Source organism: Chelon labrosus, assembly GCF_963514085.1.
Source record: "Chelon labrosus genome assembly, chromosome: 1".
Taxonomy (NCBI): Eukaryota; Metazoa; Chordata; class Actinopteri; order Mugiliformes; family Mugilidae; genus Chelon; species Chelon labrosus.
In genome coordinates, this window is record NC_140337.1 from 27666500 (window position 1) to 27686355 (window position 19856).

At 42.4% G+C, this 19856-nt stretch overlaps 1 protein-coding gene across 1 annotated transcript; it reads left to right on the forward strand.

Annotated features, from left to right (window-relative positions):
- The first annotated feature begins 4749 nt into the window (after window positions 1-4749).
- On the forward strand, window positions 4750-16679 carry LOC311492102 (uncharacterized protein). Its single transcript, XM_084550258.1, has 2 exons — window positions 4750-6703; window positions 14631-16679. The coding sequence occupies exons 1-2, from the start codon at window positions 5060-5062 to the stop codon at window positions 16308-16310; spliced, it is 3324 nt and encodes a 1107-aa protein (XP_084406384.1). The 5' UTR covers window positions 4750-5059; the 3' UTR covers window positions 16311-16679.
- The last annotated feature ends 3177 nt before the right edge of the window (window positions 16680-19856 follow it).

The window sequence follows — 19856 nt, forward strand, 5'->3', positions numbered from 1 at the left end:
ACACAGAAGGCCTGATTAATAACAGATGAAGAAGAGAACAAAATAATAAGACTTCAATCTGTGGCTCCATCATAGCTACATGGCCTCTGTCAATATCGGAATCAAACCCACAGCCCTAGAGTCAAGTGTCAATCACTGTACAGGTGGAACTAGTCAAACACATGAACATCTCTCTCTAACGACCACAGCGGAGCATGACACAGTGTTTCCTGAGACGAGTGGACCAAGCCGGCCGACTGAGCCTCAGCTCTTCCTCCGCCGTCAGGAGGTGATGGGCCCTGAGCAGCTAACACCCCGTGGGTGGAAATGAAGCGGCTGAATCACAACACCGTGTTTTGGTCATGTCTTATCAGTAATACACTACAACATGACGGGGATAATAACTGCTTTATCCCACAATGCTGTGAATATTGTATCGTATATGATTCTATTTTTATTCATCTATGGTGGAAAACAATCAAACAAATCCATGTAATAAACAAAAAACAAAACAAAATCATAAAGGGGTCCATGCCGTGGCGAAGTCGTCTCCGAGCAGAACGCAGAGACATAAGTCACCAGTAGCGCCCCCTATAGACCGTATTGCACGAAACTTGGTGGGCTTGTAAGGAGTCATCCACAGATTATTATAGTCAAGCAGTTTACTGTGGTGGTTTGTGAGATATAAACATGTAGTGGTTGTAGCGCCCCCTGCAGCCTGAATTCACAAAAGTCGGCATGATTGTATCAACAACTCAAGTCAGCATAGTGAAGCAGATGGTGATGTTTTGGTCTAAGACTTACATGTGGAAACAGCTCTTGCCTCATTTCCACATACTCTTTGATCAGAACCTTCATGTAAGCAATCTGCGACTGTGAAAGGCAAGGTGCACGGATAAATTCAACAACCTCCCTCAGAAGAAGTACAAGTTGCCATACAGCACTGTCAGCATCTTCAATTGTGTCATACACTAAAATAGTCAAGAACCTTAGCAGCCACCTGTTTTGGGCTGCATGGCCTCCGAGCTTTCCTCCCTTACTGGGAACAGCATTTGGCTCATCGCTGCTTTCACCAGAAAAGGTTTTGATTCTGTTGTTTAGCAACTCGTAACCAAACCACTTCTTTGTTTGAATCGAGAACTGCAAACACAATGCTACATCATGGTCAACCACACCCTCAAACAGGTCACGTGCTAGACAGGGTGGCAGTCCTGGCTGACATACATGGAAATGGGACAGTTTGTTGAAAACGCTGTTGCCTTTAATGCCCTGGTGCATGGTCACTTCAGGGTGACTCTCCAAAAACTGCACTGTCTCATTATAACCAGCAGGATCCCTATGAGTGAATACTGTGAGATGGTTAGACTGAAAATCAGCTTTTGTGACCAGACAGTATCTACAGAAGTACTGAGCAAAGCTGAAATGTTCTGTGAAGCCACCAGTCATGTGGGAGCCCAGGTTATCTCCCATGATGCATGCAACAGTACCTTTATATGTCTTTCCATCAACAGATATGTCCTTTGACTCTAACTCACACAGGTCTGACACAAGATGAGTGAAAACTTTATCCACTCCAAAATATTTACAGTCTTTCTCAATACAGAGCAGTGCCAGCTGGATCTGATCAACAGTGGATCACTGGTGTGGATGTAAATTTCCCAGAGTGAAGTAGACAGCTACTACTTTGTGTTTTTGCTTTGCAGATCCTAAAGGATTAGCAACCTCAAAAGTATCTTGACAAAGCATCACCTTTAAAGAATCTGTATCCTTTTACTTCCCTTCTGCTTCCAGTAAATAAGGAAGGAGTAGAAGCCACAGCAAACACTGTTTCCTGTTATCTCCAGCTCGGCCTGGTGGCCTTGCCCGAGTCCCTGGAATGAGTGGATTTGTCAGAGAAGCTGCCGCTGTCGTTCCTCTTTTAGGGCCTTTAGGGGGAGCTGCTGGGTTGTGAAGTGGTGAGGTATGAGATGACCTGATGCTCTGAGACCTCCTCAGTGTTGAGGAGGAGGAAGAGGAGGAGTTACTGACGACGCCTGAAGAAGACCTGGACGAGGCGGCAAATCTCAGTGACCCTGTTCGAGTAAAAGCTGGGGAGGTGCCAGGTGGAGTGACGGGTGAGACGCTCAGTTACACCAGTCTGTGCAATATCTTACAATTCAATCTGTGGAAGTTTTTTTTATCCTATTCTATTTCATCATTTATTTTTATACCCTTCTCTTTTTACACTTGATATGTTTTCTGCAAACTGTAATTTCCCCATTGCGGGAAAATAAAGGTTTTTCTAATTCTTATTCTTAACATGGCTGAATACGTCTCACTGCAGCGATCTCCTGGGGGGTTGTTCCAGCAGCGGCCTTGGCCTGGGTCCAGAATGCAGATTAGAATATGATTTGTTTGGGTTAGGGCGAGTAGTCGCATTTCAATAGACACGACTTACTCTGTTTGTCCATTCTGGTCTTCAAATCCATTCGTTCGCCTTTGCAAAGCCGAAAGCTTCTCCAAGGTGTTTTCCATGTTGCGGTTTATAACCACAGTCATTGCGCTCATAGCTCTCTCCATGGAGTTTTCCATGTTGCGGTTACTGACCACAGTCTGAGCGCTAACAGCTCTGCTCACTCCATCAATCAAGTCGGGCAGCTTCATGGGGCTTTGGACTGCTGACACCGTCTTCCTAATTTTCCGATACACCAGGGCAATGCCTAATCCAATCAGCAGAAAGCCTGTTATCATGGTTCCGAATATGTAAAGATCCTCGATGTCCTCTACGGAAAGAATCACCAGGCACACGACCCTCCACTTCTCCCAGGAGTCCATCATGTATCCAGCGGCAAACGTTCCGTCAGGCAGATATATTTTGGTGATATAAGTTACTTGACAATGGGGTAATTCAGAACAAACTCAAAAACAAATACTTTCCAAAAAGATGACTTTCCCAGGGAATAGATATGTTGCTGCTGCCAGTACCAGTGAAAAATGTTGGGGGGATGGGCACAAAATACGGACAGACTGCACAGGTTTTCAAGAGGCCAACAGTTTATTTAAGTATGCTGCTTTACTGAGCCATGGACCTTGTCATGTCTCAACAGGAGGGATGGTAGCTATGATAAATAAAGTGTTTACTGCATATGGATTCTCAAACTACTGTAACTACTGCAGCCTGTGAACTGCAGGAGAGACGCAACCAGAGAGCTACATTCAGTGACATCACCAATTTTATTGAGATACAAGTGAGAATCTGAACTGATCCAGTCTTTGGGAGCATACAGGATGCTCCCTCAGTGACAATTAATAACGGTGTAAACAAATTCATATTTAATTCTAAATTTAACCGTTTCTTAACAAACAAAAGATAATCAACTCATGATAACGTGCTCTGAAATATAACCAAAATAATCAGAGTGATGAATGAAAATTAGCGGTCCACAAAAAATACGACGACCCGCCCACTCTCTCACTCTCTCCCCCTCATAAACATGATCACATAAACAATATCCTAATAAACACAAAAAAACAAACAATATCCCTTAACCTTACTACTAACAGAAACATATAATGCATTAATGGCTCCTACATAATGTTTTGTTAAGTCAGTTACTGCACTTTGAGCTAATGAGACAGTTTCTGTCTTCGGCCACTAGGTGTCAGCAGAGTCAAATGTAAATGTTGTGGAGCAAATAACCTTTTGATGAGAACAATCAGAACAAGTGAAGCCACATCATTATTTGAAACGAATTATCTCACTGAGACTTTTTCAACATTTAATCTGATTCACCAGCAAAAAGGAAATAAAACTGTCCAGCAAACAAGAAGCAAACAAGTCATAAAATCCACAGAAAATCTAAAGTCATATCAAACACGGACTAAAGAGGAGCTGATGCTGAGTTTCTCTCTGTGTCTGTACTAAAGCCTAAACCTAAACGTCCCAATGTACCCAACGTACCTTGACGGCATTGGTGAACTTTGAGCAGAAGGTGTGGAAGACGCCGAAGCAGTCGTCCAGCCTGAACGTCTCTCTGTCCTCACAGAAGAAGTCCATCAGCTCGTTGACTTCCTTCTCCAGCTGATGGACAACAAAACGCACACGAGGTTCATGGGTTTGTATTCAGTAAAAGTCCTTGTATGAGTGTGAGGACAGAATGAACAATTTATTTATGTCAAATATGAGGAATTTATCTCAATGAATCAATTATTTAAAGGTGAAGATTATTTGCGTTGCATTCTGGCCTCAAGCTGCAGATCAGTGACTGTCTTATAAGGATGACAGATGTTAAACACAAACACAGTCCTGGACATTTGAAGACTGTGCAGCAGGAGAACTGCATTTCCCATGAAGCACCAGTTCTAATGCACCTTTACTGACGTCAGGCAACACTGATGATAACAACAAGGAAGGAGGAAGAAGACTTTAGTTTAACTCTACGACGGCCATGTTTAACAATCCTTAGAGTTTATTCAGTGGTGTCTCACTCTGCATGAAGATATTTATAATGTAGAAATACTTCAACAGGGAGGAAACTAGAAGAAAACTACAATCAACAGGTAAAGATCTGGAGCATTCATTCATGTCCTTCTCTTTGTGGTAGACTTGGATTATAATCTGCCTTCGTCTCGTAGAGTGTTCCTCACACGGAAGGATGTAGTGAAGGGGTTTGTGATTTTCTTACTTCTACTGCAGTGGTTATTTTCTCTGTTTCATTGAATGTATGTGAATTATAGTAGTCATGAAAATGTGTCATCAAACTGTGTTTTAGCTCATTTTACCACCTAAACATTTAGCTGATCAACGTTTTTAAATGTGCTCTGCTGTAAAAAGTTTCAAACTGTTTCTCTTCCTGGAATTAGTCAACGTCTGATAACCACTCCCTCTTCCTGGAGCAGCTCCACTCATATTTCCTCATGTTTCCTTGTTCCCTCCCCTTTAGATCTCTACATTGAAGATGGGTGTAACCAGCATGTGGTGAAGTGTGAGAGCTGACAGGCTCCATTCACTGTAGAATCACATGTTGTTCAGATCAGAGCTCAGACTAGTTTCACTTCTAGCAAACAGAAACTCACACAGTCGTTGACACTGAGAGGTGAAATGGAGCAGAAAGGAGTTCAGCTGGACGGAAAAACCTTCTCTTGTTCTATCTGTCTGGATCCACTGAAGGATCCTGTGACTACTTCCTGTGGACACAGCTACTGCATGAACTGTATTAAAAGCCACTGGGATGGAGAAGACCAGAAGGGAATCTACAGCTGCCCTCAGTGCAGGAAGACTTTCACACCGAGGCCTGTCCTTGATAAAAACACGATCATAGCAGAGTTAGTGGAGCAGCTGAAGAAGATTGAACTCCAAGCTGCTCCAGCTGATCACTGCTATGCTGGACCTGAAGATGTGGCCTGTGATGTCTGCACTGGGAGGAAGCTGAAAGCCTTCAAGTCCTGTCTGGTCTGTCTGGCCTCTTACTGTGAGAAACACCTCCAACCTCACTATGATGCAGCTCCATTCAAGAAACACAAGCTGGTGGAGCCCTCCACGACGCTCCAGGAGAACATCTGCTCTCGTCATGATGAGGTGATGAAGATGTTCTGTCGTACTGATCAGCAGAGTATCTGTTATCTCTGCTCTGTGGATGAACATAAAGGCCATGAAACAGTCTCAGCTGCAGCAGAAAGGAGAGAGAAGCAGAAGGAGGTGGAGGTGATGCTACAAAAAATCCTGCAGGGAATCCAGGAGAGAAAGAAAGATGTGGAGCTGCTTGGACAGGAGCTGAAGGCCATCAATGGCTCTGCTGATAAAACAGTGGAGGACAGTCAGGAGATCTTCACTGAGATGATCCGTCTCCTCCAAAAAACAAGCTCTGATGTGACGCAGCTGGTCAGATCCCAGCAGGAAACTGAAAAGAGTCGAGTCAAAGATCTTCAGGAGAAGCTGGAGCAGGAGATGACTGAGCTGGAGAGGAAAGGCTCCGAGCTGAAGCAGCTCTTAAACACAGAGGATCACAACCAGTTTCTACACAACTACCCCTCACTGCCACCACCCAGTGAGTCTACACACTCATCCAGCATCAAGATTCGTCCTCTGAGGAACTTTGATGACGTGAAAGTAGCTGTGATAGAGATCAGAAAGAAACTACAGGACATTCTGAGAGAGACATGGACAAACATCCCACTGACAGTGACTGAAGTGGATGTTTTACTGCCACAACCAGAGCCAAAGACCAGAGATGAATTCTTGAAATATTCACGTGAAATCACACTGGATCCAAACACAACAAACACAAAGCTGTTATTATCTGAGGGGAACAGAAAAGTAACAAGAATGAATCAACAACAGTCTTATTCTGATCATCCAGACAGATTCACTGTTTATTGTCAGGTCCTGAGTAGAGAGAGTCTGACTGGACGTTGTTACTGGGAGGTGGAGTGGAGAGGAGGAGGAGTTGATGTAGCAGTCGCATACAAGAATATAAGAAGAGCAGGGAGGTCAGATAAATGTTGGTTTGGATTAAATGACAAATCTTGGTCATTACGCTATTTGAAAGGCACTTATACATTTTACTACAACAAAGTCTCAACTGCCGTCTCAGGTCCTGTTTCCTCCAGAGTAGGAGTGTACCTGGATCACAGAGCAGGTATTCTGTCTTTCTACAGCGTCTCTGAAACCATGACTCTCCTCCACAGAGTCCAGACCACATTCACTCAGCCTCTCTATGCTGGACTTCGTCCTATTTATTATGGAGTCACAGCTGAGTTGATTAAAGTCAAATAGACAGAAGTCACTTCAGGGACAGTTGGTTAAAATGTGTCTTTTAGTCTCAAGCTGAAGCTTCACATGATGAATAATGCTGCTGTTTTTGTCATTTGTGTTTAACTTTTATTAGTTCTAGTTAAATTAGTGAGTAGGAATAAAAGTCAAGGATTTTGACTTTGATATAAAACTTATTTGCATTTGTTTGTTCTATCGTTGTATTGGAGTTGATTTGTTTTTCCCTGGAGCCTTGAATTTATCTAATCATGTGGACATATTGATTGATGTAAAGAGTTTTCTTCAATATAACCAGTTTATTCTTCCATTAAAACATATGGATGGACTTTATGTTAGTCTCAACGTGGGCATCTAAAGGTTTTTTCTTCTACATTCTTCGTTGCTGTTTTTTGTGCTTCTAATAAAGTTTCCTTGAATAATTAATAAAAGTTGATAGAGTTTAAACACCACAGAGTTTCAATGAGGTCTTTGTGATACTGACAGGGAGGATGGAATAAGATGGTTTAAGGTTAAAGAATAATTAAGAAAGAAGGTTGCAGATAAATCTTAGGTCAGGGTTGAATCAATTCAAATCCATTTCTTTTGAACACATATGTAGCTAATTACTGACATCAGCGGATTATACACACAATTACTGCCAATTAATTTTCAGAGTACATTCACCTGCATTTCTACAGGATTCACAGCTGAACACAGGAGCACCCAAAGACAAGAGCACAATAAGAAATCACCTGTATCTCAACAACACAGGATTTACAGCTCCGGCTCATCTATAAGACCAACATTATAAACACTGCTCGCTCAACCAGTCTTTCTTTTTATACCAGTCTGTTTGGAAAGTCCTCAAAATTTTTTGTCCCTTCCTTTTGGATTAAATCATTTAGTTCAGGGGTTGGTTTCCCAGTTAAAATTATTATTTTTTTTTTTCCCCTCAAAAGTCAAGGTTGAAAATTTTCTCAGCTCATAAATCTCCATCTTCGCCGAAAACACTGCACAGCGGTGACAACAGCATCGTGAGACCTTGTGTCATGTCGGGATTCCCGCTGAGATTCCTGACATGTCCCGACTCGGACTGTGGAGGCAGAGAAGCGTTGTGCCTCAATGAAGCCCATTGAAGACAGCGTGAGAACAGACTACGCATGCGCGAACCTCCTAAACTGTTTGCGTTCATTTCACACAGGGCAGAGAGGCAGAGGTTGAGTCTGCCTCAGCCTCCTGTATTCACATACGCCAGCTTTAAAACAAGCTCTCCTGAGTAGTGGCATTCCTTATACCGTTAAAACAACACATTTCACGTTTTCATTTTTTCATTTTAAAACAATAAATCAACAATCAAAACAAAATTATAAAAATATTTAAAAAAAAAAAATATTATTTTTTATTTCTTTTTCTTTTTTCTCATTAGCCTAGGAGAGGCACTGCCTACCCTGCCTCACCTGACTGCACACCACTGGACATGGGCATCAGAGCAGGAAACGGCTTTCCTGGAGTTAAAGAGACAGCTGGCCAGTTCACACGTAATGGCATATTTCAGACAAGATGCAGAGACACATGTGGTGGTGGATGCTAGTCCCGTGGGGTTAGGAGAAATACTGAGCCAGAAACAAAATGATGGAGCACACAAACCTGTCTACTATGCTAGCAGAGCTTTGTCTGATGTAGAGCGTCGCTACTCCCAAACCGAAAGAGAAGCGCTCGCTATTGTGTGGGCATGTGAGAAATTTCATGTATTTCTCTATGGAAAAGACTTTGTGCTGGTCACTGACCATAAACCTCTGGAGATGATCTATTCACCCAAGTCTAAACCTCCAGCCAGGATTGAAAGATGGGCTTTGCAGCTGCAGCCCTATCGCTTTAAGGTGGATGGATGGATGGATGGATGGATAGATGGATAGATAGATAGATAGATTCTTTATTAATCCCAAACTGGGAAATTCCTCTGTTGCAGCAGCAGTGTACAGGCATTCAACCATACATAAATATAACAAGAGCTAAAAATCAACAATAAAAATAGAGAACTAAAAAAGAACAAAAAGTATACACAATATTAACAGAATTATAAGATAAGTGAATAAGTGAATAGTAAAAGTGAATATTAAAAAAAATAAAATAAATTAGATTGCAATGAGGTGTATTGAATTTAGGTAAGATTAAAAATTTACAACCAATAACCAAACAAGCATGTGCAAATGTGCAAGAAAAAAAAAAAAAAAAAAGTCCAGAGTGTCATGTGTCACACACAGATGAGGAGTTGTACAGACTGATGGCTTGGGGCAGGAAAGATTTCCTGTAGCGTTCTTTGAGACAACGAACGCTTTGTCTGAGCCTTCTGGAGAAGTTGCTCCGTTGTCTGTCTACTGTGTGGTGGAGAGGGTGGTCAGGGTTATCCATGATTGACAACAGTTTGTTCAGAGTCCTCTTCTCCACCACCGATTCACAGTCAACCAGCCAGTACAGAAAGGAACCATGGAAGACCACATTTACTGGGTGGCTCAACATGCAGTGCCACATGCTTTCACACCAAGACAAATGGAGGAATTGTCGGCAGCAGACCCCACTCTAGTTACTGTTCGGGGCTGTATCAAAACCGGTGACTGGAGTAAATGTCAACCTGTCTATCAGACAGTTAAAACTGAGCTTTCCACTGTAGGGAAAATAGTGTTGAGGGGTTCCAGAATTGTAGTTCCTCAGGCTGCACGATGACAGACGCTAATGTTAGCTCATGAAGGTCACCAAGGAATCGTAAAAACGAAACAGAGACTGAAGAACAAAAGTGTGGTGGCCAGGAATCGATAAAGAAGCAGAGGAGCTAGTGAGGTCATGTCATGCATGCCAAATCAACAGTCCGACTTCACAGGAGGTTCCTACCACTAGGACAGAGCTCCCAGCGAGACCATGGCAGATGCTTGCAGTGGACTTGTGTGGACCGTTTCCATCAGGTCACCATCTGCTGGTACTAACTGACTATTACTCCAGGTGGGTGAGTGTTGATATCCTTCAGAACCCCACCTCTGTTAACATTATCAGTCTTCTGAGACACTCATTTGCAACACACGGACTCCCAGAATGCATCGTGACAGACAACGGCACTCCATTTGTATCAAGCCGAGCTACTATTCAACCGCCACATCAGAACCAAACTTCCTGAACTGTCAGGATCACAGCTGCAACCACTACAGGATGCTGCTGTTCGTAAGGCTGATGCTGTGAAGAAGGAGAAGGGACGCGTCAATGCAAACAGAGTCAGAAGAGCAAAAGAAAGCACAGTGAAACAGGGCGACAAAGTACTGGTACGGCAGCAGAAGCAAAACAAACTTTCAACCCCATGTGAACGTCACCCCTACACAGTGATGAGTCGAAAAGGTCAGTCAGTCATTCTTGAAAAGGACGGCAAGAAGATGATGCGTCATGGATCATTTGTGAAGCTATGGGTTGAGCCTGAACAAGACACTCCTGAGACGAATAGTGTATCTGCTGAGATAGAGCCTGATGACACCTCCCAGAGGTGACTCACAGACTTTGTGACTTAGACAGACAGTGCCAAAAAGGGGCAGAATAATCCCCGGCATATGTCTTAATGGCAGGGTAGTCTACCCCTCGCCATTCAGGTTGTTATGACATGGGGGAAAAAAATTAATCATAATGCACGTTCTGAAGTTAAGTCAGATTTATAAGCTAAAGATGAATGTTTCCATATATATTTTGTTTAAAAAGAAGACATTTATGTTTTATAAATCGAAGACTTTCTGAATATGTTTTGTATATTTTGAGTAAATTGAAGAAGTTACGGTGAAAATAAGTTTTTGGTTTTAATAAGGCTGTTGTTTAAATTGATGAGTTTGAATACATTCCTAGCCTTAGCAGGAGTATTTTGGTTGCAGTAAAATGAAGTGGAATTTATGTTTTCTATGCAAGAGTATTGAACACTAATGTGTCACAGTAAAGGTATAGTTGAGTCTGTTACAAGCATGATATGTTAAAGGACCAGTATTGCAAGGTTACGTATGTTACTACAAGTTGGTGAATCTTCAACAAGTTAATGAGTTGTATAATGAGTTATCAGTGGTACGTGAGATGTATACGAGTGAGTGAGACGCAAATAAAGAAGCATGGTAATGACTGTCCGACTGGAGCCTGATTATTAATGTTAAACAGAAGTAAGGAAACATTACACCAACTAAAAGTTAATGTGTTGACACAACTTTCTAATGGCCATGAATTGTTGGTACCGCTACACATACCTCTGTCCGTTCCGTCAATTGTTGGCCGGCAGAACGTAGCCGATGTCCCGGTGATGGTTCCTGTTCGTGGTCCTCTTCCCAGCAGCCAAAGTGCTCAATGTCCATCCATTGTCCAACTGTCCTCAGCGAACACAGAAGTCCAACCATGTCCTCAACGAACAGCTGTTGAATCCCGTAAACGACGATCCCAGCGAGTTCCAATGAAGCAAGTGTTTGACTTCAATTGTAGTGACTTAAAGCAAACCAAACGAACTTAAAGAAGACACTGAGGTGGTGTTCTGGGATAAACCATCAACAATGTCCAGTTCGTTCCATATATTCGGATTCTTGTGATCCATTTATTTTCAGTCACACAAATTAAACTCTCACCACGTTGAATATACCACAGCACTGTCCCAAATCCACACACTTAAAACGTCAGCCATTCCGACGAGCTCCCGGTTGACACGGTCAAAAACTTTTTGCTTCCCACACCAAACACACACACCTGATTTCCCCCACCTGTAACTCAGCTATATCCCCATCCACACTGGTGCGCCCCCTAGGTAAAACCCTGGAACTGCATGTAAATACATGAACACAGTGATTTAAACCAACGAGAAATACAAAATATATAATGGCTCCAACACATTGTATTTACAATAATAATAATAATAATATAAACTATTTGTATAGAACCTTTCATATGAGAAATGCAGCTCAAAGCACTTTACAACAAAGAGTTACATGCACCAAGTGCTTCACAATGATCATGTTAAAAAAGAGATGAATTACAAAATAGAGTAAAAATAGAACACATAGCTTCAGCTCTATTTCCGGTTCAGTAGAAGCAGTTTGAGATTTACAATAAACTCATTAACACATTTTAAAGGATTTGCAACATACTCCATTTTTAGAGGTCTCTTAAGATTCAATCAACTTTAAATAATCTTTCTAAATCACTCAGTTCATCTCTTAACTTTGTAGAACTGATCACTTATAGCATCTTTTAAAAATGAATCACTTTAAATTGTCGTGGGCATCCCCACAGGAACAATTGTTTTGATATGTATGTTCCACAATATTTTAGAACTTATGGCTGGATTTGTTGGTTTTGTTTCATTTCCCTGTGTTTTTTCATTCAATGCTGCACTTTACATTTGGTTGTATTCTGCACAGTAACAATAAGGGGGTTTGTATTTTCTTCTAGGTTTGCAGCTCATCAACAGTGCATGCACCTGTCTGGAGAACGTCCACACTGAGACTGAATTCCACGCAGTCCTAGCGCATCGTGACAGTGTCACAACGAGGCCATGAAGGAGAAGACGCTCACGAAATCAGCTCACGTGTAGATCGTAAGGATGAAACAGAACTACGCAGGATTTATTATAGTTGCATTGACTCAGGATGTGGCAAATGAAAAATGGCTTCAGGAAACATGGTTGTGACCTGATGGAGGCACTCAACGCCCTGGAACCTGAACAAGACACATTCTTGGATGTCAGCAAGGTGAAGCCTTTACTTGACCTCACCAAGACACCTGCTGTGGACTCTGAACTCGAGGTGGCCCCGCAACTTCCTCAGGACACAAATGAAAGAGTCTTCTCCTCCGTATGAGGACAAGTGGACAATGAAACAGGTGATTAAGGCTATAGGCAAAAGTTTAGTATTGTTTTTATTGTATTCAAAAATCTCCAAAGGCTCCTTTAAAATGATTAAATAGTCTATATTGTCATGGCATTGTCATTTGGGACCTTTAAAACAAACTGATATTTTTCAGCATCAAGCCTTCATCAAGCAGTCAAACAGATCACACATCACACCGTACATGATTCAGTTCAATGAGATGAGAATCTATTTGATTGTTCAGCATGATGTTGCATACAATTTCTATTGTTATCTGGGGAACTATTTTGTTTGTAATGATATTGATTTAAACCCTATTTCTCAATCCTTACAGATTTTGAAACAATTCCAGTTCCAGTGGAAGCAATGCCTACCGTCTTGACAGCATTTAAACATGGCCTGACTTTTGGAGCCGGCTCCGCGTCCTGTGAAAATTAATTTTCCACTTTTAAAAATGTCTTCACAGAGCATCACCTAACTGTGCTTCATTAACGCAAAGCCAATCTGATCTAGTTGGTGTTTGAAAAGGACTTGACTCAGAAATTTAGGAATGAGTGGAAGGACAGTGTTTTAAGAAGGTTTCACACAGTCCACAACTGTCTGGCTATTCCCCTAATAAACATGATCACATGAACGATATCATAAAAAACACAAAAACCCAAACAATATCCCTTAACCTTACTACTAACAGAAACATATAATGCATTAATGGCTCCTACATAATGTTTTGTCAAGTCAGTTACTGCACTTTGGGCTAATGAGACAGTTTGTGTCTTCGGCCACTAGGTGTCAGCAGAGTCAAATGTAAATGCTGTGGAGCAAATAACTTTTTCATGAGAACAATCAGAACAAGTGAAGCCACGTCATTATTTGAATCTAATTATCTCACTGAGACTTTTTCAACATTTAAACTGATTCATCAGCAAAAAGGAAATAAAACTGTCCAGCAAACAAGAAGCAAACAAGTCATAAAATCCACAGAAAATCTAAAGTCATATCAAACATGGACTAAAGAGGAGCTGATGCTGAGTTTCTCTCTGTGTCTGTACTAAAGAACTAAACCTAAACGTCCCAATGTACCCAATGTACCTTGAAGACATTGGTGAACTTTGAGCAGAAGGTGTGGAAGACGCCGAAGCAGTCGTCCAGCCTGAACGTCTCTCTGGCTTCAAGTCGTTGAAGACTTGAAGCCCGCTGCGTTTCCTGCATAGCCTCCCTGCAACACACACAAAACAACCAACACAGACATTAAACACAAACACAGTCCTGGACATTTGAGGACTGTGCAGCAGGAGAACTGCATTTCCCATGAAGCACCAGTTCTAATGCAGCTGTACTGACGTCAGGCAACACTGACGACAACAACGAGAAAGGAGGAAGAAGTCTTCAGTTTAACTCTACAATGGCCATGTTTAACAATCCTTAGAGTTTATTCAGTGGTGCCTCACTCCACATGAAGATATTTATATCTAGAAATACTTCAACAGGGAGGAAACTAGAAGAAAACTACAATCAACAGGTAAAGATCTGGAGCATTCATTCATGTCCTTCTCTTTGTGGTAGACTTGGATTATAATCTGCCTTCGTCTCGTAGAGTGTTCCTCACACGGAAGGATGTAGTGAAGGGGTTTGTGATTTTCTTACTTCTACTGCAGTGGTTATTTTCTCTGTTTCATAGAATGTATGTGAATTATAGTAGTCATGAAAATGTGTCATCAAACTGTGTTTTAGCTCATTTTACCACCTAAACATTTAGCTGACCAACGTTTTTAAATGTGCTCTGCTGTAAAAAGTTTCAAACTGTTTCTCTTCCTGGAATTAGTCAACGTCTGATAACCACTCCCTCTTCCTGGAGCAGCTCCACTCATATTTCCTCATGTTTCCTTGTTCCCTCCCCTTTAGATCTCTACATTGAAGATGGGTGTAACCAGCATGTGGTGAAGTGTGAGAGCTGACAGGCTCCATTCACTGTAGAATCACATGTTGTTCAGATCAGAGCTCAGACTAGTTTCACTTCTAGCAAACAGAAACTCACACAGTCATCGACACTGAGAGGTGAAATGGAGCAGAAAGGAGTTCAGCTGGACAGAGAAACCTTCTCTTGTTCCATCTGTCTGGATCTACTGAAGGATCCTGTGACTACTTCCTGTGGACACAGCTACTGCAAGAACTGTATTAAAAGCCACTGGGATGAAGAAGACCAGAAGGGAATCTACAGCTGCCCTCAGTGCAGGAAGACTTTCATACCGAGGCCTGTCCTGGAGAAAAACACCATGTTAGCAGAGTTAGTGGAGCAGCTGAAGAAGACTGGACTCCAAGCTGCTCCAGCTGATCACTGCTATGCTGGACCTGAAGATGTGGCCTGTGATGTCTGCACTGGGAGGAAGCTGAAAGCCTTCAAGTCCTGTCTGGTCTGTCTGGCCTCTTACTGTGAGAAACACCTCCAACCTCACTATGATGCAGCTCCATTAAAGAAACACAAGCTGGTGGAGCCCTCCAAGAAGCTCCAGGAGAACATCTGCTCTCGTCATGATGAGGTGATGAAGATGTTCTGTCGTACTGATCAGCAGAGTATCTGTTATCTCTGCACAATGGATGAACATAAAGGCCACAAAACAGTCTCAGCTGCAGCAGAAAGGAGAGAGAAGCAGAAGGAGGTGGAGGTGATGCTACAAAAAATCCTGCAGGGAATCCAGGAGAGAAAGAAAGATGTGGAGCTGCTTGGACAGGAGCTGAAGGCCATCAATGGCTCTGCTGATAAAACAGTGGAGGACAGTCAGGAGATCTTCACTGAGATGATCCGTCTCATCCAGAAAACAAGCTCTGATGTGACGCAGCTGGTCAGATCCCAGCAGGAAACTGAAAGGAGTCGAGTCAAAGATCTTCAGGAGAAGCTGGAGCAGGAGATGACTGAGCTGGAGAGGAAAGGCTCCGAGCTGAAGCAGCTCTTAAACACAGAGGATCACAACCAGTTTCTACACAACTACCCCTCACTGCCACCACCCAGTGAGTCTACACACTCATCCAGCATTGAGATTCGTCCTCTGAGGTACTTTGATGACGTGAAAGCAGCTGTGACAGAGACCAGAGAGAAACTACAGGACATTCTGAGAGAGACATGGACAAACATCTCACTGACAGTGACTGAAGTGGATGTTTTACTGCCACAACCAGAGCCAAAGACCAGAGATGAATTCTTGAAATATTCATGTGAAATCACACTGGATCCAAACACAGCATATGCAGAGTTGTTATTATCTGACGGGAACAGAAAAGTAACATTAATGAAACAGCAACAGTCTTATTGTAATCATCCAGACAGATTCACTTTTTATGAACAGGTCCTGAGTAGAGAGAGTCTGACTGGACGTTGTTACTGGGAGGTGGAGTGGAGAGGAAGAGGAGTTGGTGTAGCAGTCGCATACAAGAATATCAGCAGAGCAGGGAGGTCAGATGAATCTATATTTGGATTCAATTACAAATCTTGGTCATTACGTTGTGACACAGACAGTTATGAATTTGACTACAACAAAGTCAGAACTGTCGTCTCAGGTCCTGGTTCCTCCAGAGTAGGAGTGTACCTGGATCACAGAGCAGGTATTCTGTCTTTCTACAGCGTCTCTGAAACCATGACTCTCCTCCACAGAGTCCAGACCACATTCACTCAGCCTCTCTATGCTGGACTTGGTTTACTTGATTATGGAGACACTGCTGAGTTGATTAAAGTCAAATAGACAGAAGTCAATTCAGGGACAGTTGGTTAAAATGTGTCTTTTAGTCTCAAGCTGAAGCTTCACATAATGAATAAAGTCATTTGTGTTTAACTTTTATTAGTTCTAGTTAAATTAGTGAGTAGGAATAAAAGTCAAGGATTTTGACTTTGATATAAAACTTATTTGCATTTGTTTGTTCCATCGTTGTATTGGAGTTGATTTGTTTTTCCCTGGAGCCTTGAATTTATCTAATCATGTGGACATATTGATTGATGTAAAGAGTTTTCTTCAATATAACCAGTTTATTCTTATTTAAAAACAGAAGATGTGAGATTCTGTGCACTGCTTGAATAAAGAAACGCTGACTTGGAGATCCTCATAGCAAGAGTGGTGATTCCTTTGTTCACCTCACATAATTTGGTCCTTGGAGCCGGATCCCTGGTGCCGTTCCTTTTCCTTCTCCAAACCTGGGAATGTAAAGATCGTGCACAGCGTAACTAAGATCCTTATCTGTGAATCTAGAATCAGGTATTCCACGGAAGGAGGAGGAGGGACGGATTGGTCAACGGGATCGAACAAAGGTGAGAAGTCTGTTTATTTAGTCAGCGATAAAATAGGTTCAATAGAGTTTATCTTTTCTCAGCAATAAAAAGAGGTTATAAAATAAGAGTGAAGGCCTATAAACAGTACTGAGTTGTGGAAGACCTATTGAAAATGGACGTAGGCATCGGTTTTTAGATATTCCCTGCTGAAAATGGTCGTAGGATTCTAAGCTTGACTTCGTGAAAATACCTGAAAGAAAACATATAAAAAAATAAAAACAAATCTTTAAAAAAGTAGTTGTAGGAGGAACAAATCCATTCATAAAAACCATGGGGGGCCAATCAGATTAAAAAACAAAACCAGAGATCTGAGCGGTGATTCAAGATTCATGTTCATGTTTAACCCCCCAGGTGTTGAACATCTTCAAAGATGGAGAAAGGAACAAGACTCTGATGGTACTAACACGGTGAGGAGTGCTTTTGTGTTTCTAAATCCTGTACAGGAGGCAGCCGCTCCGATCCCCGGCCCCGCTCCCTCACAGCCGTCAGCGCCTCCACCCTACTCCCAAGGAGGAGCAGCCACCAGCCATCAGGGAAGTAATGCTCCACAGACACAGACACAACATTTACATGTAGATTTGACAAGACTGGACAAAACTACAAGACTAAACAGAGAACATTACGTGGAATGGGAAAACGCTAGACTAGTGAACATCGTCCCACGAGCTAAACATGCAGAGAAAGTGGTAGCAAAGAAAAAGAAGAAAGCAGGATTAAAGAAAAGTGATGTGTTCTAAGGTGAATGTGATGAGCAGAGTGATGATGATGTTTGTTCCTTTTCCTCTGCTGAGACTTTTTACAGTGAAGGAGGAGACTTCTGCTGCTACCGCTGTGGAGGGCCGGGACATATGGCCCGTGGCTGCAGAGCTAAAATACAGGGGGGCTGGCGTGGGCGCGGCGGCTGGCGGGGACGGGACGAGGAGGTCGGGGAGGTGGCGGACGAGCATCGGCATGACTGACCGCCCCAGAATCAGGTCACGTACGTACGCGCTCAATGATGATGGCGTGAACACAGACAGAAGACCAGAACATGACTTTGACAAACACCACCAAGAATATGAGCCACACATACACGGAGAAGTGTTAAACTTAGATAGTGTTGATTTGTTGCTACATGCAGAAGGAGAAAAACCTTTTCTCACTCTTAATGTTCGTGGTCAGGAGACAGTGTTCCTTTGGGATTCAGGAGCAAACTGTGCTACGAACAGATGAAGCTCCACACGGCTGCAAACGTCAAACGACAGGTTGATAGTTCTGTCATCAGCTGGAAATGGAGTCGTTGAGTCCTTAACACAACAGACAAAACTATATGATCCAGTTACTGGTTTCACTACAACATTACAAATGGTACTTTCCTCCTGTTGTCCTGTCAACCTCTTAGGGAGAGATTGTATGTGGGAACTAAAACTAGGAATAAAACCAACAGGGAAAGACATGACAGCAGTCAGAATGACAGGCAAAACTCAACCTTATTATTGGTACAGCATTGATCCAATAACAACAGGCCCAGCATCAGTCACAGCAGCTTTGAAAACTGAAACTGAACAAAAAACCAAAGCAGGAAATGTAGTGCAACCAGAGAATGTGAAATGCACATTACCACTCATTAGCTAACGACTCCAGGATCAGACAAACAATATGAAGAACTCTTCTTCAAAGATCCTCAACAGCCACTTATAGTAACAGCTTTGTACCGGGACAAACATGGGAATGTGGGAGCTGCAGTCAAAGGTGATCAAAGATTCACAGGCATGTTCAGAGTGTTCACTCCCCATCATATCAGCCTCGCAGAAACTAAAGAGCTCCAGTGGCACGACATAGGAATGATGGTACATGATGGAGAAAACGTAACCAACAACATGGTGCTGAAGGTGAGAAAACATTCTGCCATCCCAGATTACAGCTGTACAAAAAGATCTCGAGCTGGAAAACTACAGGTCAGGCTCAGACACATTTGAAATCTATGAGCTGAGAAATCTCTGAAATGTATGCACTCACTGCAGAAAAAGAAGAAGAGCTGAAGTGAACACCTAATGAGTTGTGGTCTACAGGACCCACTGATGTTGGACTGCTTAAAACTGCTCAGCCTGTCAATATAACACCTAAAAGCAATTATAGACCGTTTATAAGACAGTATCCTGTAAAACCTGAAGCAGAAAATGGAATATCTGAAGTAATAAAGGGACTAAGTGAGAAGGGCGTGTTAATTGAATGTCCAGACTGTAACACTCCCATTCTACCAGTAAAAAAAAAAAAACCATTTAGTGGATGGAGACTGGTAAATGATTTACAGGCAGTAAACAAAGCTGTGATTCCACCAGCTCCAAATGTAGCAGATCCTTACACTCTGTTAAATAATACATGGTATACTGTAATAGATCTGGCAGATGCATTCTTTTCAACACCAGTGGATCCAAAATCACAATTCTGGTTTGCTTTTACTTACAAGGGAAAGGGATTTACATCTACCAGATCAGCCCAGGGTTCTTCCGAATCACCAACTATGTTCTCTCAAGAAATAAAGAAGTGCATTGACACGTTTGAGCCCACTGACAAAGAAAGTCAGATGTTAACCTTACGTAGATGGTGTTTTGATTCGCTCCCCAAGTCAAAGAAAAGTGCAAGACAGTGGCCCTAGCTCTGTTAAACTCTCTGGCAAAAGTGTCCAGAAACAAACACGGGACACGGGAAGTAAAATACCTCGGTTACAATCTAACCAGCGAAGGGCGAGGACTTGATGAGAGCAGGAAAACAGCCATTCTACAGATACCACAGCCAAGGACGAAGAGACAGATGATGTCCTTTCTGGGCACATGCAGTTTCTGTAGGCTGTGGATAGCCAGTTGTGCACAAAGTAGCCACACATCTGACATGTATGGCTACTTTATTAGCACAACCCAACTGGACCATTGAGAGATGCACAACTTTGAATCCAGCGACACTTCTACCAACGGCTGAAGACGGT